Below are 26,223 nucleotides of genomic sequence, written 5' to 3'. Positions count from 1 at the left end.
TATCATTTTGCAGATTCTGCAAGGTGTATGTAAACTTCTGACCTCAACTGTACTATTGTCTTCTCACATGGCTTCATTTATGAAAATGACATATCTTAACCTTTAGATAATGGCTGCTCTGCAGTGGCCTCCTCCACTAATGTGGGTAATTGAAAGAAAAAGGCCAGTGTTCTGAAAATCTGACCCATACTCGAAGGTACAACATAAAGCATAAAAACTGTCCAGATGCACTACTAGTGCAATATATGTGCTGTAAAAGTGAGTAACACCTTTTCAGACTATCAGGATATGCTGTCAGCATAGGTAGACTATATTGTCTGGCAGGACTAACCCACAACCTCACCCAAACTTGAACCATATCATTGAAAGGATGTAATGTAGGTGGGTCAACCTGAGAGGCAGGTCAGATTTTCAGTACATCTTCTATTTATGTGATAGTTTTAATGCAATAGTATTGCTCTAACCCTTATCTAAATGAATTATTTTATTGAATTGTGACCCTGGACCACAAAACCTTGAGTCTTGAGTAGCATGGGTATATTTATAGCAATAGCCAAAAATACATTGTATGGGTGAAAATGATATTTTTTTCTTGTATGCCAAAAATCATTAGGATATTAAGTTAAGATCATGTAAAGATATTTTGTCAATTTCCTACCATAAATATATAAAAAAATTGATTAGTAATATGTATTGCTAAGAATTTCATTTGAACAACTCTAAAGGCAATTTTCTCAGTATTTTGATTTTTTGCACCCTCAGATTCCAGATTTTCAAATGGTTGTATCTCGGCCAAATGTTGTCCTATCATAACAAACCATACAACAATGGAAAGCTTATTTACCCAGCTTCAGGAATTATTATTTTTTTTAATTTAAAATTGACCCTTATTACTGGTTTTGTGGTCCAGTGTCACAATTTAACTAAAATGTAGAATCAGCTTGAAAGTGCAAGCAAAAATGTTTCATTTTGACCATGTGCTACAGTATAACAAACACATTCATACACCAGAAGCCAAAAGCTGTTGTGTAATGCAGTAAATAAGATGTGTTTATGGGTGGTTCTTGGTCCTAGCTACACTAAAGTAAAGGCTGCCATACCAGTGTGACTCATTATGGAAAACCTAAAAGACACTCCCTAGATATCTGGCAAAACTTTTTTGGCGAACAAAGGGGGAAGTATTGCTTGTACCATTTTTAGATTGACATGAGCTAACGTTTTTAAGTGCATTAGCATACCGAGTAAAAACAAGTGTAAATGTACGCGGTTATATTCAATTCATATTAAAACTGAGAATTAAAATACTCTTTCACGCTTATATATATATATATATATATATATATATATATATATATATATATATATATAAATCACTAGGCTCAATAATATTTACGTCCTCTGATTGGACCATAAAAACAAACCGCACTTGTCATGCGAGTCCGCTCTGGGTTCTCTTGGATGTTGTAGTTCTTGTGGCCAACTGACGGTTGGAGTGCATTCGAATTAATCACCCGCAAAACTACATTTCCCAGCAACCCACGCGGTGGGATGTTCTTTGACGGACAAAGTTGTGTTTATTAAAACTGAAACGTTCATAATCTGAAACAGAGCCAGTGGAAGGTCTGCAGTGAAAAACGAAGAATAAGGTACTGGAAATGATCGGTTGCTCTCAAATTCGGTAATATGTAAACTAGCGCAAGATACTTTTATGATGGCTTACTTCAGCGCTTTCGTCCGTTTCTCAAATATGTTGTCGGTTTGATTAGAACTCCTCAATGCTTGGGCGAGGCGATATTAACTAGATAGTTTAATATCAGCAAGTTTGATTTTGTATTGTAATCATGTACATGCATCTTGTAAGACTTAACCAAACGAACAACTTCTGATTCATATGTGGAAAATATTACATAAAGGATCTGGAAGTCAGCCAGTCTGTTGAACAAGAAGAGGAGGTGCTTGCACTAATGCTTCAGATTTACTCATGAATATTTACTATTATTTGATTAGCCACGAACACAGTCTGAAGCCTGAAGCCACTCTGAATGCTTTTAGTAGTTCATATGTATTATACTTGACAGAAGTTTCTTAGTTGCAGCTGCCACGTTTCTCACTACCACACGTAAAGCATGCAGTACTGCAAGTGTCCGTAATTATTACATATTCTCTCAGAGATTCTTGACATTTTTCAGCAGGTTTGTCTGTTCCACACCTTTTCTTTTTAAACCATTCCACCGGTGTATTTTATTCCTCAGGGTGTGTTGTCTCACTTTTACACATATTTGTGTACAAACTCTTCCACCATATGCAGATCTCACTGGCTTTGACGTTTCCACAGCAGTGTTGATTGTACTCATTTGCCCACGAGTGAAAGCAGTCTAAATGATTGAAACAATGAGTCACATTCAAGCTGGGGATTCTGTCATTGGAGAAGAGCATGCTTGAACCTTTTAACTGGCTTGCCACATCGCAATTTCCCAACAAACCCTGCCCTGCTTACCAACAGGGCCGATACTGTCTCAAAAATGCCTTCCAGAGATCTGATTTAACACGCTGTCTTTGATATTTCCAAGCAGATAGCTGTAAAGGTCGAACCTAGTTGTGGCATGCACTCAAATATGTTTGTGCCACCTTATTTTATTGCAGCCAATAAGCAAAACATTTTTATTGTCGCCCACAGTAAGCGTGTGATCTAGGACAGAGGATGAGGGGTGAACCTGGGCCAGTTCAGATCGTGACTGTCAACAAGGAGGATCACTCCTTTGACCTGGATACAGAAGCACTCAGTCGTATTCTGTTGGCGCCTGAGGTTCGAGATAAGGATGTGGTGGTGGTGTCTGTTGCCGGTGCCTTCCGAAAGGGGAAAAGTTTCATTTTGGATTTCATGATCCGATACATGTATAGGAAGGTGAGAAGCAAAACCAATCCATTCAATATTCAGATTAGGGCTGGGCGATATGGCAAAAATGTAATCTCGATAATTTTTTCCCCATATTGAACGATAACGATATACATATCGATATAAGCTGTTGATGTTGCCAGCTTTAAAATAGTATCCCAACAATGACTAAAGCCACAAAAATGAAAGGGTTCATTAAATTACATTTAAAGTATAGTTTATTAACAAAAACAGATTACAGATTTGGCCTTAAAAATTAAAACAACTTACTAAAATAAATTAAAAAAATAAAAGTTGTGACAGAGTATGGTAAATGAGAGTAAATGTACAAAATGTAAACATAAAATTGTAACACAATTATTTATTTATTATTATTATTAACACAATTGTTTATTTTCTCTATTATAGGTTGAGCTATTTAAATTAGAGGCAACCACTGCATTTTGAAACAATCTACAGTATAAATAACAAAAAATTACGACACAGCTCTTTCTTAATCGTATTAAGTGCAGACAATTCAGCCATAATCTAAGTAGGCTACTCTCTAAATATTCAAAGTGCAAATAGAGACGAATATTTCAAGCATGATACAGAGCTATAGACATACAGAACCTATCATAGCCTACATACTAATAACAGCATAGATATGTCATGTAGCCTAATTTGTGTGCATTGGGGAGTCACTCTCTAAACAAGGGGGATTAAAATTGCTTTTGAATGCGCGTGCGTTTTTTGCTTTCGGTTTCAGTTTTAACAATCGCGCCAAACTCTCAGCTGAGCTAAGAGTCACTTTTGAGGTAGCCAAACCACTTATATAACGGAATTCGTGCTACCTTTTTTGTCGACAATTTCAACATCTTTGGATAATAACTCAAAGTTAGTTTCACTTTCGTCGCTGCTTCCTCTCTCTTTTTTTGTCGTCCTGGTGTCAAGTTTGCTTCGCAAAGTGCGGTAGGAAATGAACTTTGTACTTTGACGTGCACACGCACGCTGTACGCCGATTGGCTGTTGTCGCATATTTCTACTGTGTGATTGGCTCTTAGATTAATCCATATCGAGCAAAAAATGTCTAGAGCCTATCATCGTTATTAACATAAATTTTATCGCGATTCAATATGATATCGTTTATCGGCCCAGCCCTAATTCAGATCATGTAGTATGAAGGCAAAATTGACCATGGTACTTTCTAATATAACTATTTTGTCCCTCCAGCCTGGTCAGGACTGGCTTGGGCAGGACAATGAACCCCTGACAGGTTTCTCCTGGAGAGGAGGCTCAGAGCCAGAGACCACCGGCATCCAGCTGTGGAATGAAGTTTTCGTTGTGCGGAAGAAGGATGGAAGTGAGGTAACAAACACCCAACAGATGGATCAAACTGGTCTTGTGGTCTCATTCAGAACTGGTTAAAGTTTTACTTCCATTTACTAAGTAATGATGTTCATGATTTGTGTTAATGGCTTTTCTGTATTCTTCAACTAATGCAGAGGGAACACTGTAATCAGTCAAAGTTGTGAACTTGCAGTCAGTTTTGGAATTTGCTAACTATGCATAACCACAAACATAACCAGTCAAAAGTTTTTGGACTGTAAGTTTTTTTTTAATGGTAAGCAGAAGAGAAACAAGCTTGCATTTATTTAATCCAAATTACAGCAAAATCAGTGCAATTTTGAATTATAGTAAGTAACTTTTCTTTAAGAAAATATTTTAAAATTGTAATTTATTTCTGTGATTTCAAAAATGTTTTTTTTTTTTACATCATTACTTCAGTCACACGATCCTTCAGAAATCATTCTGATTTGCTGCTCAAAATTTAATTATTATTATTATTATTATTATTATGTTGAAAACAGTAGTTTTTTTTTCAGGTTTCTTTGATGAATAGAAAGTTCAGAAGAACAGCATTTATCTGAAATAAAAATATTTTGTAACATTATAAATGTCTTTAATCATCACTTTTTACAAAAGCTTTTAAATTCAGATAAATGCTGATCTTTAGATCTTCTTTCTATTCATCAAAGAATCCTGAAACAAATGTACTCAACCGTTTTAAATATTGATAATAATTAAAAAAAATGTGCGCAGCAAATCAGCTTATTAGAATGATATCTGAAGGATCATGTGACTGGAGTAATGATGCTGAAAATTTAGATTTGTTCGCAGGAATAAATTAAAATTTAAAATATATTAAAATATAAAGCAGTTATTTTAAATAGTAAAAATATTTCACAGTATTACTGCTTTTTCTGGATCAAATGAATGCAGGCTTAGTGAGCAGAAGAGACTTTCTTTAAAAACATTACAAATCTTAGTGTGCCAAAACTTTTGACTGGTATTGTATTTGTGCATGAAATCTGCTTGTGAATTTTTTTACAAAAAAATTTCGCACTACACCCATTAAAAATGGGAAACTTTTTATGCGATTTCCATTTACACAACAACAGCACTTTTGGGTCCTGAAAACTTTTAAAAGGGCAGGTTATAAAAAACAATATCATTATCGTCACCGACAAAAACGAATTTGAGAAAACATTACGTTACGTGTTTGCGTAGTGCCAACTTCTGACCTGGCATTTATAAAGCAGTGTTTGAAGCTGTTTTCATGGATCCGTGTGAAAGGGGATCGTTTTTTGACAGGTGGCCATATAATTGTGTTAGGATGGAAATTATAATTCATCTTAACATGATTTAATTTCGTTGTTTACACTAAATGCCCAAATTGGTGGGCAGGGCTAAACAGACAGTGATGTCTGAAAGTAGCACATTCCACAACCTGTTGTTTTGGCAGATTGGCTTCAATATAAGCTGGTTTCAGACCAACAAGAAAGTTCTGAAACTCCCAGGATGCTTTTTATATTACAGTGACCTCTTATGTCAAAAGAACAATGGAAGTTTGATTTTTCAGTTCATGACCCCTTTAAAACGAGGTTAAGGACAAATATATGTGTCTAAACATGTCTTGTAAATTAGGTGTACATTTTTGCGTGAGATGTTTTCCTGCATCTACAAATAGGAAATAATCCACTCAATTATTAGTGAATGTGACCCATTGTTTCTCTTTGTTTCTGTATATGTGAGATCTGCTTCTAATTCACTGTCCTTTGATGGTTTGGCAAAACTACAAACTTGCGGTGTGGCCAGTGTAGTCTGAATAGTGATTCTGACCTGGTTAATTTGAATTAATCGGTCAAAATGATTCATTCACTTACAGGGTGAATCAGCTGGAGCGATTACTGAATTAACATTTTCGTTTTACTGCAACTCAAAAGTAAATCAATGTTCTAGTGTTATGTTTAAGGTTTGTGATATCAGTTATTGCTTCCTCTGAGGTGATGAAAATCATTAAGTGGAATTCCCAACAATTGCTGTCACTAGTGGAGCATGTTTGAGATATAATGTATGAATAAAGAACTAAGGTTGAATGTAGAACTAAATCATTTAGTATTAGGCAGATTCAGTTCCCCAGAAATTCATTGTGACTGTTGCATTATGAACTTTATCACTGTCTGATATCTTATCTGGTGGTTCTTGTCTAGTAAGCAGTCTGCACTTGCACAAGCCCTGATTTCAGAAACATAGTAAATTTGTGGTGAAATTCTGTCACTTCCTGTCAAGATTTTGTAATCTGTGAGTTTGGCTTAATGTGCAATGTGTTTAAAGAAAGCATTAAGTCACATTCTTGAATCACTTCCACTCACTTTCTCTCTTGTGATTGTTGAGCCATTATACTAAAAGAGCATTTTGTTTTTTTCTATAGGTTGCAGTGCTTTTAATGGATACACAAGGAGCATTTGATTCTCAGTCTACAGTGAAAGATTGCGCCACCATCTTTGCCCTCAGCACCATGACCAGTTCTATCCAGGTTTCCATAATGCATCTTTACAGTTTCAGCACAAATTAGTTGAAAGTAGCCTGGAAATGTATCATAATGTCTATATATTTTTGTAGATTTATAACCTGTCACAGAATATCCAGGAGGATGATCTACAGCAACTTCAGGTTAGTCAATTCACAGTCGCAGTTCAATCTGAACTGACTTATCTTCAGGTTGTCAGGTTGGGAAAACAGTGTCTTTTTTACATCACAGATAAATAATTGAGTTTAATGTAACTTGATTCAAAAGAATTAATATAATGCAGTTATTATGCTTACAGCATTCTAATGTAGATGTGCATTACTGTTCAAAAGTTTGGGTCAGTAATATTGTGATGTATTATTGCAGTTTAAAATAACTGTTTTCTATTTTAATATATGTGACCCTGGACCACAAAACCAGTCATAAGGTTAAATTTTACAAAACTGAGATCTATGTATCATACGAAAGCTCAATAAATAAGCTTTATATTGATGTATGGTTTGTTAGGATAGGACAATATTTGGCCGAGATACTTCTATTTAAAATCAGGAATCTGAGGGTGCAAAAAAAATCAAAATACTGAGAAAATCACCTTTAAAGTTGTCCAAATTAGGTTCTTTACAATGCATATTACTAATCAAAAATGACATTTTGATATATTTACAGTAGGAATTTTACAAAAAATCTTGATGGAACATGATCTTTACTTAATTCCCTAGTGATTTTTGGCATAAAAGAAAAATCAATAATTTTGACCCATGCAATGTATTTTTGGCTATTGCTACAAATATACCCCAGCGACTTAAGACTGGTTTTGTGGTCCAGGGTCACATATTTGATTTCTGTTATGCAAAGCCAAATGTTCAGCATCGTTACTCCAGTCTTCAGTTTCACGTGATCCTTCAGAAACCATTTCGAGTTGATTTAATGCTCAAGAAACATTTTATCTTATCACAAACAGTTATGATGCTTAATATTTTTATGTAAACTTTATTAGATATTTTTTCAGGATTCCTTGATGAATAGAAAGTTCGAAAGAACAGCATTTATTTAAAATGGAAATCTTTTGTAACATTATAAATTGCATTTACTGTCACTTTTGATTAATTTAATGCATCCTTGCTGAATAAAAGCATTACATTCTTTCGAAAAAAAAAAATCTTACTGCCCTCAAACCTTTAAATTGTACTGTACATATAGCTTGTATAAAACTGTTCCTCACTAGGTATGAGCATATTTTCATACTTGACTAGTCATTAGGTTGTCTAACTAGTTACTGTTTAAGTAGGCCTGTATAATTACAACCTAAACGTTTTTGAATGGTAGGATTTGTAATGTTTTTTTAAAGAAGTCTCTTCTGCTCACCAAGCCTGCATTTATTTGATACAAAATACAGCAAAAACTGTAAATTAAAAAAAAATGTTATGCTATTTGAATATATCTTAAAATGTAATTTATTCCTGTGATCAAACTAAGTATTTGGCATTATTATTCCAGTCTTAAGTGTCACATGATTCTTCAGAAATCATTCTAATATGCTTCTTCTTCTTCTTCTTCTTCTTCTTCTTATTATTATTATTATCTATATTTAAAACAGTTAAGTAAGTTTTTTCAAGATTCTTTGATGAATAGAAATAAGAAGCTTTTCTAACATTATACACTATACCAGGGATCACCAAACTCCTGTCCTGTAGAGTTTAGCTCCAACTTGCCTCAACACAGCTGCCTGGAAGTTTCAAGTATACATATTAAGACCTTGATTAGCTGGTTCAGGTGTGTTTGATTAGGGTTGGAGCTAAACTCTGTAGGACACCGGCCCTCCAGGACCGAGTGTGGTGACCCCTGCACTACACCATTGAAAAGCTTGGAATATTTTTTTTTCTTTTTTTGGGAATGAAATTATAGAAATTAATAATTTTATTTAGCAAGGATGATTTAAATTGATCAGAAGTGATGATAAAGACATTTATAATGTCACAAAAGATTTATATTTCAGATAAATGCTGTTCTTCTGAACTTTCTATTCATCAAAGAAACCTGAAAAAATTCTACTTGGCTGTTTAAAAAAAAAAATTTTTATTTGAACAGCAAATATTAGAATAATTTCTGAAGGATTATGTGACTGGAGTAATGGTGCTAAAAATTAGCTTTAAAATAACAGGAATAAATTACATTTTAAAATATATTCAAATAGAAAACAGTTATTTTAAATACTAAAAATATTTAAAAATTTAACTGTTTTTGCTGTACTTTGAATCAAATAAATGCAGGCTTAGGGAGTAGAAGAGTCTCCTTACAAAAACATTAAAAATCTTACTGTTCAAAAATGTTTGACTGGTTGTGTACATACAGAAAATGTCCCTTTTTTTTTTTTCAAAAAGAGAACTGAATGTTTAACACAAGATGCTGGAAAAACAACCACCTGAGCTGTAATGCAATAGCAAATATTCAACAAATAACAAGATAAATATCTTAACCTTTTAATGCACAAAGCCATCAGAAATCATTGTGCACAGCTGGGGATTTCAAATTCAACTATGATTTATTTCTGCACTCATTATCTATAATGTGGAACAAGCTGTTAGGATGCTAAACCCCTATGAGAGAGCTTGTGGCTCTAAATTCATTCTATAAATGCATTGCCGTTGAATTATTGATGCAGATCTGCTTTTAACCGTGCCATAGAGACCATACAGTATGCCACAATTACTTTTTTTGTTGCGTTAAATTGTGGTTTATTCTTTTTGTAACTTGTAATGACTTCTGTCATTTTTGTGTATGTGTAGCTGTTTACAGAGTATGGCCGACTGGCAATGGATGAAATCTTTCTAAAGCCTTTTCAGGTATGAAACACACTTTGCTGATATTGACATTGTCGTCGCTACTGTTAGTCTTAATGTTTTGTAGTGACACGTGTCCTCTGTGCTCATATTTGTATTTCAAATTTGTGGTTTTTACTTGGCATTCATTTTACTTCAAGAGCACAATAACCTCAGGACCTAAAAAGAAATGTGGTATCAAATGACAGTTTAATGGAATTTGAAAACTTATATTGAATGATCATCATATTTGGAAACAGTTGGATATCAGAGGGCATGTGTATTAAAGAACACGTTTATGCTTTTATATTTCCTTTATGTCAACTTAACTCTTTTTTTTTTTTTTTTTCCCCCACAGTCTCTTATGTTCCTGGTCAGAGACTGGAGTTTCCCGTACGAGTACAAATACGGGTTTAAGGGAGGAAGCGATTTCTTGGACAAACGTCTGCAGGTTTGTGACTAAGACTGATACTCATACTTGGTACGTTCAGTTGTGTGTGCATTCGTCTGTAGTGATATCTCTTTTATGTGTTTGTCTGGCGGTGTTAAGGTGAAGCAGACTCAGCATGAGGAGCTTCAGACAGTGAGAGAGCACATTCACTCCTGTTTTACCTCCATTTCCTGTTTTCTCTTACCACACCCTGGCCTGAAGGTGGCAACAAGCCCTGCTTTCACGGGACAGCTGTCTGGTATTAGACTTCATTCATGTTTTACAACACCTATTACCCAGGGATGGGCACAGATACCGGAGCATTTACAACATGATATTGATTTTCTTTAACTTAAAAAAAATTTACACTCATTTTGTGATTTCACAGTATTTCGTGAACAAAGTGCCCATCTCTAATTCTGCCAATACATACTCGCACCAAAATGTCATACACTACTGAAAGTTTGGGGTTGGTGAGATGTTTTTGAAGTTTTGGAAGAAATCTCTTACTATATGCTTACCAAGACATGTTTATTTAATCCAAATACAGTAATATTGTAAAATATTCAAATTTAAAATAACCATATTCTATTTCATATATTTTGAAATGCAGTGTTGGGAGGGTTACTTTAGAAATGTAATTAGTTACAGATTACAAGTTAGTCATGTAGCTATTAAAGTAATCTAACTAATTACTTTTTGATAACTTTTCTAATTTTACATTTAATTTTTTCATAAATTGTTAATCATTCTCAAACATTTAAAGCAGGCAAGGTTAACCTTACAATAGTACTCGAGACTGATTACTGTCAGACTTCTCAAAATCTTTCATCACTTGAATTAAGATTATAATAATTTAATTTTAAAACACAGTCAATAGAAAATCAAACTTTAGCATCTCTGTTTTACTTGGAGATCATTCTGAGGTTAATCCAGATTTAAAATCGTAAGATAGTTTAATAGCTATGATACTGTTTTTGAAATCAAATCTTTGCATAGACAGGAAACACTGGAAAAAAAACCCTGTTAATTAAAAAAACAAAGCATATACACTACCAGTCAAATGTTTTTGGATAATAAGATTTTTATTGTTCACCAAGCCTGCAATTATTTGATCCAAAATACAGCAAAAGCAGTTTTTAAAATACCTGCTTTTTTATTTGAATATATTTTAAAATGTAATTTATTCCTGTGATCGAAGCTAAATTTTCAGCATCATTACTTTAGTCTTCAGTGTCACATGATCCTTCAGAAATCATTCTAATATGCTGATTTGCTGCTCAAGAAACATTTATTATTATTATTATTATTATCATCATCAATATTTAAAATTACATTGAGTACATTTTTTTAGGATTCTTTGATTAATAGAAAGATCCAAAGATCAGCATTTACCTGAAATTAAAAGCTCTTGTAACATTCAAAAGCTTGGAGTCAGTATAATTTTTTTATTTTTTTATTTTTAAATGATAGAAATTAATACTTTTATTTAGCAAGGATGCTTTAAGTTGGTTAAAAGTGATGATGAAGACATTTACAGTGTTACAAAAGATTTCTCATTTAGATAAATGCTGTTTATCTGAACTTTCTATTCAGCAAAGAAACCTGAAAAGATTCTACTAAAAGATTCTAGGGGTTTTTTTGAGCAGCAAATCAGAATATTAGAATGATTTCTGAAGGATCATGTGACTGGAGTAATGATGCTAAAAATTCAGTTTTGAAATCACACGAATAAATTACATTTTTAAATATATTTAAATAGAAAACATTTATTTAATATAAATAGTACACAGGTTTCAATTGTACTGTTTCTGCTGTACATTGGATCAAATGCAGGCTTGGTGAGCAGAAAAAACTTCTTTAAAAAACATGAAATATCTTACTGGTCAAAAATTTATGACTGGCAGTGTACATAAACATGTCCTATTCTGTGTCTAAAACATTGGTGTCTCGTATTTTAGACCGGTCCTTGCAATTTTGGCAAGAAATTAATCAAATCTGTATAATCAAGATGTAACCCCTTTGTAGTTGTTAACATTTTCATAATTAACTGTAATTTAATTACTTTAAAAAAAAATCTCAGTACTCGGAACAGATTACAGTTACATTTATTTTGTAATTAAATTATGTAACTCTGTTACATGTAACTAGTTACTCCCAACACTTATTCCAGTGATGTCCTTCTAAAATCATGCTATTATGCTCAGTTGGTGCTCAAGAAACATTTCTTATTATTATCACAGTTGAAAACAGTGCTTTATATTTTTATGAAAACCATGAAATATTTTGTAACATTATACACTAAACCATTCAAAAGCTTGGAGTCAGTATATTTTTTGGTGATGAAAAAGATAACATTTCTATTTCAGATAAATGTTGTTCTTCTAAACTTTCTATTCATCAAAGAAACCTGAAAAAATTAAACTCAGTATAATAATAAATGTTTTTGAGCAGTAAATCAGAATATTAGTATGACTTCTGAAGGATCATGTGACTGAAGTAATGATGCTAAAAATTCAGCTTTGAAAACAGAAATAAATTACATTTTTAAAATGGAACATTTTTACAAATAAAAAATATTTCAAAATTGTACTGTTTTTGCTGTAAAATAAAACTTTTGACAGGTAGTGTATATTTGTCAACACTCCACTAATCTGCATTCTTTGTGTCCCTCATTGTAGATATCGTTTTCTTTTTTACATTGCATTTTTAGTCTCTCATTTTATGTTGCCATTCTTATGTTATTTGTTGTGTTAACATGCTCTAATTCTCTAACAATCACTCTTCTGCAACTCTCAGATGTGGCTCCAGAGTTCAAGGATCAGTTGCGGGAACTCATTCCCAACCTGCTGAAGACTGACGAGCTGGCTGTGAAAGAGATCAATGGGAATAAGGTGACCTGCAGAGGCCTGCTGGAGTACTTCAAGGTGAGCTCACGCCTGGCTTATGATCACCTTGATCTCAATTTTATTGAGCCGCATTTTAAATGAGTCTTTTCTCTCAGGCATATATCAAGATCTATCAGGGAGAAGACCTTCCACACCCTAAATCCATGCTAGAGGTGACAGTGCAGTTTTACTGATATTTGGTATTCATTTGTGACCTGTCACAACATGTCATGTTGTTGATTTCATGTTTTGACTTATTCAGGCTACAGCAGAGGCCAATAACCTTGCGGCTGTGGCAGCAGCTAAAGACCAGTACTACAAGAATATGGAAAAGGTCAGTATGTTACCTGGAATGCGTTACACTCATATGTACAATAACCACAGCTCCTTTTAAAAGGTTAATGCACACAGTGGCTGAATGAAACTTGCACATTAGTAATAATTAGTATTAAAGAAGAGAGACACAACATTGTCACTCATCACCTGTGAACTGTGTGAACTTTTTACATTTGGATTGACATGTGGTTGCCATTTAAAGGAGTAGTTCACTTCCAGAACAAAAATGTACAGATAATGTACTCAGCCCATTGTCATTCAAGATGTTCATGTCTTTCTTTCTTCAGTCGTAAAGAAATTATGTTTTCTGAGGAAAGCATTTCAGGTAGGGATGCACCGAATGTTTGGCAAATTAAATTATTAGGCCGAAAATGGCAAAAAAAAAACTTTTGGTGTTCGGTCTTTCGGAATAAGTGAAAAGGCAAAATAAATTATAGCGAAAAATGAGAGAATGGTTGTTGCTGGTTACTGTATGATGACTAAAATCGCGAAATGGCCTTAAACTATTAGTAAATACACTACAGAACGTTATGTTGTCTAATACACGCACAATTTATATTTATTCTGACAGCGCTGCACGAGCTCCTTAGCCAGGGTTCAAAGTCCAAAGCGCTGAAACAGCGTAATGAGAATCACTCATAAATCTGCTCCTGTAAGCAAAAAGTAGTACTGAGGTCTTCTTGTGGGTTTCCGTCAAAATAAAAGTCAACATTCATAAATGTTAGCATTGTATCTTTACTGTTGTTCTGTAAAATTAAAAAACACATGCCTGATTCAAGAAGGGGGTCTTAAAAATGGCCAAAGAATATTATTTAACTTAATAATTTTAAGTTAAATTGTGCTTTGTTGGTAGGCTATGATGTCTACTAGAATGTTAAAAATGTCCAGTGTCCATTTTTAAATTGTTGTTTTGTAATTGATTTTTTTTTTTTTTTTTTTTTTTGAAAAGCAAGACAAAACTGTAAAAAGCACATTTTGGCTATTTAATTTATCCAATGGTGAAAAAATACATGGGGAAAAACACGAAAAACCGTGTTCAGTAATCAGCCTTCGACCCAGTTATTTGTTTGGCCCAGTAATCATGTTTGGTTTCAGCCAAGAATTTTCATTTGGTGCATCCTTAATTTCAGGATTTCTCTCCAGATAATGGACTTCTGTGGTGCCCCTGAGTTTGAACTTCCAAAATGCAGTTTAAATGCAGCTTCAAAGTGCTCTAAACGATCCCAGTTGAGAAAGAAGGGTCTTATCTAATGAAACGATCAGTTATTATCTAAAAAATTATAATTTATATACTTTTTAACCTCAATGCTTGTCTTGTCTATCTCTGCGTGAACTCCTAACTGTGTATTCCAGTTCATGACAGTTAGGATACAGTATGTCTAAAAACTTGCATGTCATTTTCTCCTCCAACTTCAAAATCGTCCTACATCGCTGCAGAAGTACCAACCCAGAGCTTACAAAGTAAACATGCAATGAAGGTCAAACGCCACTTTACAAAAAAAGGTAAAACAGCGATGTAGGATTTTAAAGTTGGAGGAGAAAATGAGATGGGAGTTCACACAGAGCTAGACAAGACCCTTCTTCCCCTTTGAAGCTGCATTTAAACTGCATTTTGGAAGTTCAAATTTGGGGGCACCATAGAAGTCCTCTATATGGAGAGAGATCCTGAAATGTTTTCCTCAAAAAACAATTTCTTGGATGACAAGGGGGTGAGTACATTATCTGTATCTGTTTTTGTTCTGGATGTGAACTACTTCTTTAACCTTGTCCTTTTTATTTGTTTTTTCCACAATCCCCCACTCTGTTAGGTGTGTGGTGGAGATCTGCCTTATGTGTCTCCTGACTCACTGGAGGAGAAGCATCGTTTCTTCCTGCAGGAGGCCCTTCATCTCTTCTCCAGCACTAAGAAGATGGGTGGGCGGGATTTCTGTAACCGTTACCAGGAACAGTTGGAAGCAGAGCTAAAAGATCTGTGGGAGTCCTTTAGCAAGCACAACGAGGTAACAGTAATGTGAAAAAGCATTGAAAAATAATGTGTGAAACATTTTCAGAACAAAACATTTTATTAATTTCTTGTTCACTTGCTGTCTTTTCAGTCCAAGAATCTTTTTAGTGCTTTCCGGACACCTGCGGTGCTGTTTGTCCTGGTCTGCCTCCTGTATGTGCTGTCAGGAGTTTTGTACTTCATTGGCCTGGAAACTATTTCCTTTGCATGTGACTGTGTAGTTGGTCTGGCCATGATTGCTATGCTGACCTGGGCCTTTATCCGGTACTCTGGCCAGTACAGACAAGTAGGCACAGCCATAGACCAGGCTGCTGGAGTAATACTAGAGCAGGTAAATATATTCCTCCTTTAATAAATAGATACACTGCTGTTCAAACATTTGGGATCAGTATTTTTAATGTTTTTTTTTTTTTTAAGAAATCTTCTGTGCTCATCAAAGTTCCATTTATTTGAGCAAAAATACAGAATAAAAGTAGTATTTTTGCAATTTAAAATAACAGTTTTCAGTTTTGATATACTTTAAAATAGAATTTATTTCTGTGATGCAAAGCTGAATTTTCATCAGCCATTACTCCAGTCTTCAGTGTCCTTCAGGAATTATTCTGATATGCTGATTTATTGCTGTGCTGCCTAATATTTTTTTAAAACCTGTGATACTTTTTGGAGGTTATTTGATAAATAAAAAGTTATTTTAACAGCATTCATTCAAAATAGAAATCTTTTCTAGCAATACAAGTCTTTACTATCACTTTTTATCAATTTAACACATCCTTGCTGAACAGAAGCATTCATTTATTTAAAAAAAAATATTATATTATTATAATATTATATATATATAATAGTAATAATAATAATATTATTATTACTATTATATATGTGTTTTTTTATTTAGCAAGGATGCTTTAAAAAGTGATGATAAAGACATTTCTAATGTTACAAAAAAATTCTATCTCACACATTATAATGATTTCTGTTCTTAACTTTCTATTCAAAGAAACCTGAAAAAATTATAATCTGCTGTTTTCAACATTAATAATAATATTTTTTTGAGCAGCGAATCAGAATATTACAATATTTCTGAAGCATTAAGTGACTTGAGTAACAATGCTAAAATTTCAGCTTTGAAATCACAGGAATAAATGAAATTTTTAAATATATTCAAATTGAAAACAGTTATTGTTAAATAGTAAAAATATTTTTTTAATTTTACTGTTTTTGTTGCACTTTGAATCTAATGAATGCTGGCTTGATTATCAAAAGAGAAGTCTTTAAAAAACATTAAAACTCTTACTGTTCAAAAACTTCTGACTGGTAGTGTATATTGTTACTGTTACAAAACATTTCTATTTTTAATAAATGCTGTTCTTTTTTATGTTTTATTCATCAAAGAATCCTGTAAAAGTATCACAGGTTGCAAGAAAGCATTAAGCAGCACAACTGTTTCCAACATTGGTAATAAATCATATTAAAATGATTTCTGAGGGATCATTTGACACTGTAGACTGGAGTAATGATGCTGAAAATTCAGCTTTGCATCACAGGAATAAATTCTATCTTAAAGTGTATTAAAATAGAAAACCACTATTTTAAATTGCAGTAATATTTCACAGTATTACTTATTTTTCTGTATATTTAATCAAATAAATGAAGCCTTGATGAGCAGAAAAGACTAAATATATATATATATATATATATATATATATATATATATATATATATATATATATATATATATATTTTTAAAATAAAGATCTAACTTGTTCTCTTGTTTTCCTCCAGGCCACAGATGTGTTAAACAAGACAAGAAACCAGACTCAAGTGGCTGCACAACAGAAGAAGAAAAGATAGCCTCTCCGTCATACCGAAGATGCCAGAACAAGATGTAAACTGCACAGACGCGACCAATAATATGTTACCAAATAATGCACACCTCCAAACATAGCACTTAAAATTTCTACTTCTAATGCAGGTTGACTGATTTTGTCAGAATATCTTAAAGCAGATTTTTAAATATCAACACAAGACCAAATATCACAAACCAGCAGCTGGTTTTTCAGGGACAGGTATAGATTTAGCACAAGGGCTAAACTCTTCTGCATTGATACGTTTACAGTTATTCTTTCCAGTACAGCCAAAGACATCCTCCACAACAGGTCAGGGTTGTATAACGTTTAGATTACACTTGTATTGCACTCTGTAGACATGTTATCTGTTCTCTTTAGCCAGGAACACCTTTGCACATGAACTGCCATTACTTCATTAAGGCTTGAGCTTGATAAGATGTTTAGTATTAATGTATCGTGACCTTTGCAAGAGCTTTGTTCTATGATCTTTGTACCAAATTGTGGCCTTCTTTGCATTCCACCTTGTATACATCCATGTGTGATTGATTTATATGGGACGTTCTGTCATTTGTATTGGGTTTCGTAATCGGGGAAACAAACATATATTATTCCATCCCCATGTTCTTGAGTGCTGGACTGGTTCTGTTCACTTCTTCTTAACTGCTGGCATGTTATTGGGTGTTCAAAACCATTCTGACATTACGTTGGACTGAAAGTATTGATAGAAAAGCTTACATCTTTTGAGCAAAGCTCAGTCATTGTGCACTATTCTGTAATCAGTTTCATATTTACATATATTAGTAAACGCTTGATTTGATTCTGTTATTAGAGTGGTTTGAACACTGTTGCGTCTTACGACTTTCCGTTTTAATTTATCACGACATTCCTCTTATTTCATGTATGTTGTGGTGGTGAAAGCACACTTCCAGCCATGCACTACTAGGCAAAAGTTTTGGAACAGTAAGATTTTCTTCTGCTCACCAAACCTGTATTTATTTGTTCCAAAATACAGCAAAAGCAGTAATATTGTGAAATATTTTTACTATTTAAAATAACTGCTTTCTATTTGAATTTTTTTTTTTAATGTTATTTATTCCTGTGATCAAAGCTACATTTTCAGCATCATTACTTCAGTCTTCTGTCACATGATCTTTCAGAAATCATTGTAATATGCTGATTTGCTGTTCAAGAAACATTTTTTTTTGTTGTTGTTATTATTATCAATATTTTCCAGGATTATTTGATGAATAGAAAGATCCAAAGATCAGCATGTATCTGAAATAAAAAGCTTTTGTTATACATAATCACTATACCATTCAAGAGCTTGGAGTCAGTATAATTTTATGTAGCAAGGATGCTTTGAGTTGATTAAAAGTGATTAGAAAGACATTTATAATGTTAATGATAAATGCTGTTCTTCTAAACTTTCTATTCATCAAAGAAACCTGAAAAAATTATACTCAGTTGTTTTCATAATAATAATAATGTTTTCTGAGCAGCAAATCAGAATATTAGAATGATTTCTAAAGGATCATGTGACTGGAGTAATAATGCTAAAAATTCAGTTAAAAATCACAGGAATAAATTACATTTAAAAAAATATTTCAATAGAAAGCAGTTATTTTAAATAGTAAAAATATTTCAAAATTTTACTGTTTTGCGGTACTTTGAATGAAATAAATGCAGGCTTGGTGAGCAGAAGAAACTGCTTGAGAAAACATTAAAAATCTTACTGCTCAAAAACTTTTGACTGGTAGTGTCTGAAAGTACCTGAAAGCTTTTTCAGGTTTTAAAAGACAATGAAAATAAGCATATGTCCCCCGAGGCATGTCTGTAATGTCTATCTGTGGCGTTTTCCTTTGTTGCATTCCACCAGAGCCTCATTTGGAGGCTTTGAATGTCCTATCTTCACTTTTTCAATCGAGTTGACCTGCTTAAACTGACCTACCAGGGATCATTCACTCTCTGTATGTCACTTTTACTGTTACATACACTTTACATATCCCAAAAAATAAAGCTATAAGCATGCCATACACTGACGTGTCTGGTTTGTATACAGCAGAGGGCAGAAATGTGAAGAAGAGTCAACATTTGTACACTAGGTGTCAGCATTGATTTAAACGGAACTGAGAGAGCATTTCAGGAAGAACCGTGGCCACGTTTTGAACATCCGTGCGAATAAATGAGACCTTTAAATCATACAGAATTAGTTCACTGCAAACTGTAGATAATAAAAGCTTATTGTCTATTCCTCTCTGGTAAGCGGGACGTGTTCTTCCTTCTTCGCAGTTTCATTATTTTCTGCTGTGCACCGCTGACCGCTCCCTCTAGCGCGGACTGTGTGAATTTTTCCTATAGAAATGAAATGTCCTTGTTTCCTTATATGGCGATCGGAGTCGCGAGCCGCCTGATGTGCGCGGCTTTGGCTGAGGCGCGCTCACGACTGTCACCATTTGCTTCCTTATTTGGAAGCGAGTTAAGCGAACCTTAAAAAGGGGCAGAGACGAACACAAAGGGTTAGGCTCAGACGGCAGCGTGCCCTGCGAGCCGCTAACGAATATTGCAATCGGTGTAGCATGGGTTTCAGTGCAGAATTCAGTGGTATAAAAGCACTTTCCGTGTCATGCTACCATGTATGGGGCAGAGAACGCCATCACAAGAATTTCCCCTAAATGTTGAACAAGTAAAATGTGGATTGTTGTATTTAAATGCATTTAATTAAAATGTCATATATAATAATAATAATAATAAAATAATTAAAATAAATAATAAATAAAGTTAAACTTTAAAATGTAAAATAATATATATATATTAATTTTACATTTAAATGTAATTATTGTACTGTATAAAGATATCAAACATTTTTAATTTACTGCTGAAATAATTTAAATTATATATATATATATATATATATATATATATATATATATATATATATATATATATAAATAAATAATGATGCTGTCAAATTGATTAATCGCGATAGCCACATTCAAAATAAAAGTGCTGTGTATATTTATATGTATATTTAAATACACAAACAGACGTGTATATATATATATATATATATATATATATATATATATATATATATATATATATATTTAAGAAATATTTACACGTATGTATTTTTGTTTATATATGATTTATATTATATATATAAATATATATATATCATTTGTTTCTTAAATATATAGATGTATGTGTACATATAAATATACACAGCACAGGCACATAATTATGTAAACAAACTTATTTTGGATGCGACTAATCACGATTAATCGATTTGTATATGTACGAAATAAAGTTTTTTAAAAATAAATACTTCATTATTTTTTATTTAAATACACTTAACCTCCTATAAACGCTGTTCAACGGTCACAAGTTTGTATCAGTGCACTACTAACAACAGTGAATGTATTTTTCAATGCATAGGGCCCAGAACTCCATCTCCCATAACACCCCTCAAAAAGCGCGTGACATGCATGCTCGTTCCCATTTTGCCCCACGGCCGCGCGCAAAAGGGCGCGCCCGAGTGTTGTATCAAGTGTGCGAGACCGAAGGACTGCATCACAGCTCATTCAATTCCTATCCAGACGCCGACTAGCAAAGAGACACAACCATGGTATGTCTGCATTTAAATAATACTAACGCAATTTACGGCTCGTTTCAACGCGTTCGAAGAGTTTAATGATAGGTTGGTGGATTTTATTGTGAGTAAATAAGCTGTGAGTAAATCTGTCATTTAACGTTACCCCTCCTTCGACTAATAGCTGCAGGCTATGATAAGTGCCGCGAATTGTAAGAAAACCGCAAACCGGTTTTCTTTGGTTCCCGTTGGCAGTGTGCTTCAATCGTTTTTAGTAAAACACGCGGTTGACATCGCGAAACTCGACGGTTTGGATGTGCGTGGCCTTCTGCTTATTCGGATGCGATGAGATTGGCAAAAATGAGACCCAAAAACAACTGGCGCCATTTCCCCGCTCAGCCTCCTTTATTTCCGTGAGTCCAGGCCCAGGAAAGGCCTTGCTGCTTTTCATCACACGCTACCCTACAGGCCCCATCTCTCACACACTATCACATCGCATGGGAAAATTAAGAAAGACAGTCAATAAACCGATTAGACGCGTGTGCGTTTAACCACGGTTTGACTGCGTTTTTAGACTCGCTTCCTCGCTTTCACGATTCTGTCCTTTGTCTGAACACGGCCGTCCGTCAGAAAACACCATCTCTTGCGTTTGCCGCACCGGAGGAGATGCGGGCGTGTATAAAAACGTTGATTATTGCTTATTAGGTTCGAATCCTCGCATGTTCATACTCCACTTTTCGTCTTTAGGACGCGTTAATTTTGCGGATATTTGGAACACATGCACGGACACTGCAATCGTGGCCCCACCCTAATTCTTGATGCACAGATGGTGTTGGTTTATTTCTTCAACCAAAAAAAGAAAGCTTGACTGGGAAGGTGTGTTAGGTCGATTACAACGCAATTTCAAACACATATTTGAGCTGAGTGGACGGAAGCCAAGTATAAAATCCGTTACTTGGGCGTTTGCGTAACATCAGGCGGCGTGTGCACGACTACACTCTTCCTGGTTGCACGTAACTTTGATGAAGCGTCGCGTAACTGACGTTTTGTCTTTACTCGATGCGTTTGTTGTCTTGATAATTGTATTTTGTCGATGACGTGGATGTTTAAAAGAAAGTGCTTTGCTTCCTATTTGTGACCCTGGACCACACAACCAGTCATAAGCCTCATATGTATCATCTGATAGATTAATAAGCTTTCCATTGATGTTGGGTTTGTTAGGGTATGCTGAGATGCAACTATTTGAAAATCTGGAATCTGATGGTGCAAGTTGTCCAAATTAATATTACTAAGCAAATATTATGTTTTGGTATATTCCCTATAGGAAATTTACAGATTATCTTCATTGAACATGATCTTAATATCCTAATCATTTTTGGTAAAAAAGACAAATCGATTATTTTGACCCATGCAATGTATTGTAGGCTGTTGCTACAAATAGTTTTGTGGTCCAGAGTCACATTTAGTGTGTGAGTTGCTACTGCTTTCATCGACTTGTTTCTGTAGACCGACACAAAAAAAAAACACTTGTGAAATTGAGGGGAAATGGTGTTCATGCCGCGTGTAGGCTGAAGGAAATGCCGGTTCCGGTGCAGCCAGTCGCTGCATTCTAGTCGACGTCACAAGCCATAGGTTACGTCAAAAACGCTTTTTGTGAGAGGCATGTGACCACCTTATACAATAGTTTTTTCTTTAGACTATTCATTTGAGCACCCACCACGTCACATTTCCTGTATCTCAACGCTCATTTCTCACTGTGGGTTTCACTTCTCTGTGAATGTGGATGATTTACCAGCAGTATTAGTGTCCTTGGACTCAAACTTTGGACTTTATTTTGCACTTTAATATTTTATGACACTGTATGGCTTAGATTAGAGTGTGAATGACTTGTTTTCTTGCAGATCTAAAATTTGCATTTACTTGTTCAAAACAAGCCATTGTAGTTGAGAAATGTTTATGTATAACCTAAAAATGGTCATAAGGACCATTGGTCAAAAGTTGTGGGTATCCTCACTCTCCTTTGGACCTTTCATTTATGAGCGTGTAATTGTGTGATAAAACATCTTACATGTTCATTTCATTCACACCTTAAGCAAACCTGGTTACACCCATTGGACTCGCGTACGTTTCCTGTAAGTGGGCCATTTAAGCATATCCCCCGCAAGGCTCCTAGTGTCCACTTTTCACATGTCATTCAGAAGCTGTAAAAAAAGGTTTAGGTTTCAAGTCTTTTCAAAGGGTTTTCTCAATGCTCACAGGATAATCCTAAGAACTGAAATGTTGAATGTCTGGTTATGGCAATGCGGCGTGAGTCACTGATCCACATTTCTAATGGAAATCAGAGGACCTGAGTAGGTTTATAGGACTGGTGTGACAGAGGCCTTTTTTTTTTTTTTTTTTGCACAGACGGATCATTGTTTTAACATGACTCTTGTTAGCATCTACATTTGAGTAGTTTTATACATATTTAATGCTCTATCAGTGCAAATCTCATCAGCTCTTGTGAGAAGGTGCCCAGCCTTCCTTGTGTGTAAATGTGTTGGAGCATATCCGAGGCGTCACGTGACCGGGAAAGAATGGTGCCTTGTTCAAATCAAAATCGGCCTTTACTGCTTTCTTTCTGGGAATAAAAACTGAATCCCTTCAATATTCCGCTGCCCTTGAAGTGTGTGGTCCTGTTTCTCCTACATCAGGGTTTTTTGTTTAGTCACTTTCGTCTTGCATTTCAAAACCTGACGGCCTAGTAGTTTGGAGGTCCAGATCTAACTCTCCGGTTTGTTTTAAAATCCCACACATCTTTGCTCGTCGGCTTGCTCACTTCCCTCTATTCAACCTGAATCCTCATCCTGTGTGTGTTTGTGTGCTCGCAGGCCTCCGGGGTTACAGTGGAAGAAAATGTGTTGACCGTCTTCAATGAGATGAAGGTCCGCAAGGCTCATGCCAACGAGGAAGAGAAGAGCAAGAGGAAGAAGGCGGTTCTCTTCTGCCTGAGTGAGGACAAGAAGCATATCATCATGGAGGAGGGCCAGGAGATCCTGCAGGGAGACGAAGGCGATCCCTACCTTAAGTTTGTCAAGATGCTTCCTCCCGATGACTGTCGCTACGCTCTCTACGACGCCACGTATGAGACTAAGGAGACCAAGAAAGAGGACCTGGTTTTCATTTTCTGGTAAGTCCTCTGCTCTTCAGGTGTGTTTGAACTAAACTTTGCCGGAAGGTACATCTCCACGAACCATGTTGGTCAAATGTTTGATCTGATCTCCTGTTGTGTCGCACAGGGCCCCAGAAAGTGCCCCACTTAAAAGCAAGATGATCTACGCCAGCTCCAAGGATGCCATCAAGAAGAAATTCACAGGTAATACTAAAAAAAAATATACAAATAATATTGCATACTGCAATTTTTAAAAGTTTAACTTGAATTAAAAATGATAATAACTTAACTTGGTGATACTTAAACAAGTTTCTGAATATGATCTGTGAGTTGTAACATTTTGTTTTGTTTCGCAGGTATCAAGCACGAGTGGCAAGTGAACGGTTTAGAAGATATCAAGGACCGAAAGACCCTTGCCGAGAAGCTCGGGGGAGCATCAGTGGTGACTCTCGAGGGCAAGCCTCTAAGCGATTGAGGCTGACACATTTCAGGGGTTAGCTGTTCATTCCGACATTGGTGGGGCAGACGGGCCGGCACGACTGTTTGTGGGCCACGGGGTGGGTTAATGCGGGTGGGGGGGAGGGTTGGGCGAAAGTGACAGTTTCCAAACTCCACACATGACGAAAGATGTAGGCTGTCATTCCAGTTCACACATACAATGATCAAGAACAAAAACATAAGAGAAAAAAAAGATCTTAAAAGACAAAAACCAAGGATGATGATTATAAAAACAAAGTAATATAACTGTAAATGTGTACTGGCAGGTTTTTGTTCTTTCTGGGTTCCATTAGATTGTTGAAAGGAAAGACTGAGACAGCAGCCGTTACAGTTCAGCTATACAACATACTGTTTGTTCTTAAGATTTAGGACTTTTTTTTTTTTTTTTGCCAAACGTCTAGTTAAGTTTTTCTAAGTATGTGTGTTGTTGAAGACTAGGTGTAATACAAAATTTACTCGTCGTGAAATCACACACAACGTTATCGGACCGTTCTGGGAACACGATTTACTCTCCCCTTCCCTCTTTTCGTTTTATTTTGAGCTCACAAGTCGTTTTAATGATTCCATCTGATTTAAATATTTCCAAATGTAATTTCAAAAACTATGGCACTGGTGTCAAGAAATTGTACACATTCCTTCTACCTGTAAAATCTGGGACCTAGTGGGTGAGCGGTCTGTTGATGAATTGGATTGAGTGGATTGATGGACATATGAAGTTTAGATGGAGCGATATATTCAGGCAGCCTGTGTACAGAGCTTTGATGGATATTGGTCAGTGGATGTTTTGTATCGTCTCCTTATCTCTAATAAAAAAAGCACTAAACAACTCCGCTGTGTCACAACTGGTTTGTTTCTTTGTGTTTTTGCTTTTAATCTTAGAACACACATTGATCTTTTTATATTAGTTTGTAGATATTTTCTGCTTACATTTGTGTGTGGATATTCTGCATTTGTTGCTGTTTTATCAGTGTTCAGCATGGTTTATGCACTGAATATGTGATGGTTCGCAAAATTCATAAAGTTTCAAATGGATCCAAACAAAGTGACTCTGATTGCTTTGTCATCCTCCCTATGGATGTGATTAGTGGCTGTGTTGAGAAACATAATATTGTTATAATGTAGTTCAGTAGACCACAGGCTAATAATAAAAATAGTTGTTTGTTGTATTAAACTATTTAAATTTGCACAATTGCATTTGGTACAAATGTAATTATGATTTCCAGGTAATGCCAACAAACTACTTAACGTCAAATACATTAGAAACCATAATAAAAAGCAGTTTTATTGAAACTCTTCACTGAATCAGTTCCTGAACAGATCAATTTGTTAAACATTCCACAAGTAAGCCTATGGGTGAGACTTCCAGTTCTGTTTTTTATTTTATTTTATCCACTATAGGGAATTAACCAGAAAAATAACGTGCAGTAAACGGTAAAACTGTTTGCACTACAAACCAGTGTGCTCATAATTAAGATAATACATTAAAATAATATAAGACAAACTTTCAATATCAAACAGCGAACGGAGCTGTTTTGAACGACTAAAAATAGCTGAACACCGATGAGCCCGGAAGCCAGAGCCATAAAATGTACAAATGGCCGTGCCCGCTCTAAAGAGGGGAAAAAAAAGGTGGATATAAAGTCTGTACACCGATGAATGATACATAATGTAGTAAATGTAGTAGTATTCAACCTGAACATCATCCTATTATCAGAAGCAGCCCAAGACATACAGTAGTTGAAAAACATTCTCATACATTATCAAAACATTTCGGTCAAAAATTGGATTTATTGATAAACGAATAAATTAAATGTATGGTACGCTAGACCATTTGTTCTATCAAAACAGTTACTGGACGGTTTAACCTGTATTAAAGCACCGAGTTACTGCAATACCACTGAATAATGTAATCAC

The 26,223-nt window shown here is 34.9% G+C and overlaps 2 protein-coding genes across 2 annotated transcripts; both read left to right on the top strand.

Annotated features, from left to right (window-relative positions):
• Nucleotides 1–1,531: 1,531 nt before the first annotated feature.
• On the top strand, nucleotides 1,532–19,106 carry atl3 (atlastin 3). Its single transcript, XM_073820053.1, has 14 exons — nucleotides 1,532–1,646; nucleotides 2,678–2,905; nucleotides 4,109–4,243; nucleotides 6,651–6,755; nucleotides 6,842–6,892; nucleotides 9,536–9,592; nucleotides 9,927–10,019; nucleotides 10,119–10,257; nucleotides 12,798–12,925; nucleotides 13,003–13,059; nucleotides 13,149–13,220; nucleotides 15,031–15,222; nucleotides 15,319–15,558; nucleotides 17,007–19,106. The coding sequence occupies exons 2-14, from the start codon at nucleotides 2,702–2,704 to the stop codon at nucleotides 17,073–17,075; spliced, it is 1,542 nt and encodes a 513-aa protein (XP_073676154.1). The 5' UTR covers nucleotides 1,532–1,646; nucleotides 2,678–2,701; the 3' UTR covers nucleotides 17,076–19,106.
• A 1,463-nt stretch (nucleotides 19,107–20,569) lies between these two features.
• cfl1 (cofilin 1) lies at nucleotides 20,570–25,136 on the top strand. Its single transcript, XM_073820866.1, has 4 exons — nucleotides 20,570–20,696; nucleotides 23,531–23,829; nucleotides 23,939–24,015; nucleotides 24,168–25,136. The coding sequence occupies exons 1-4, from the start codon at nucleotides 20,694–20,696 to the stop codon at nucleotides 24,284–24,286; spliced, it is 498 nt and encodes a 165-aa protein (XP_073676967.1). The 5' UTR covers nucleotides 20,570–20,693; the 3' UTR covers nucleotides 24,287–25,136.
• The last annotated feature ends 1,087 nt before the right edge of the window (nucleotides 25,137–26,223 follow it).

Source organism: Garra rufa, chromosome 16 (assembly GCF_049309525.1).
Source record: "Garra rufa chromosome 16, GarRuf1.0, whole genome shotgun sequence".
Classification (NCBI taxonomy): domain Eukaryota; kingdom Metazoa; phylum Chordata; class Actinopteri; order Cypriniformes; family Cyprinidae; genus Garra; species Garra rufa.
The sequence above is the reverse complement of the archived record's forward strand: the minus strand, read 5'-3'. Positions and strand labels throughout refer to the sequence as shown.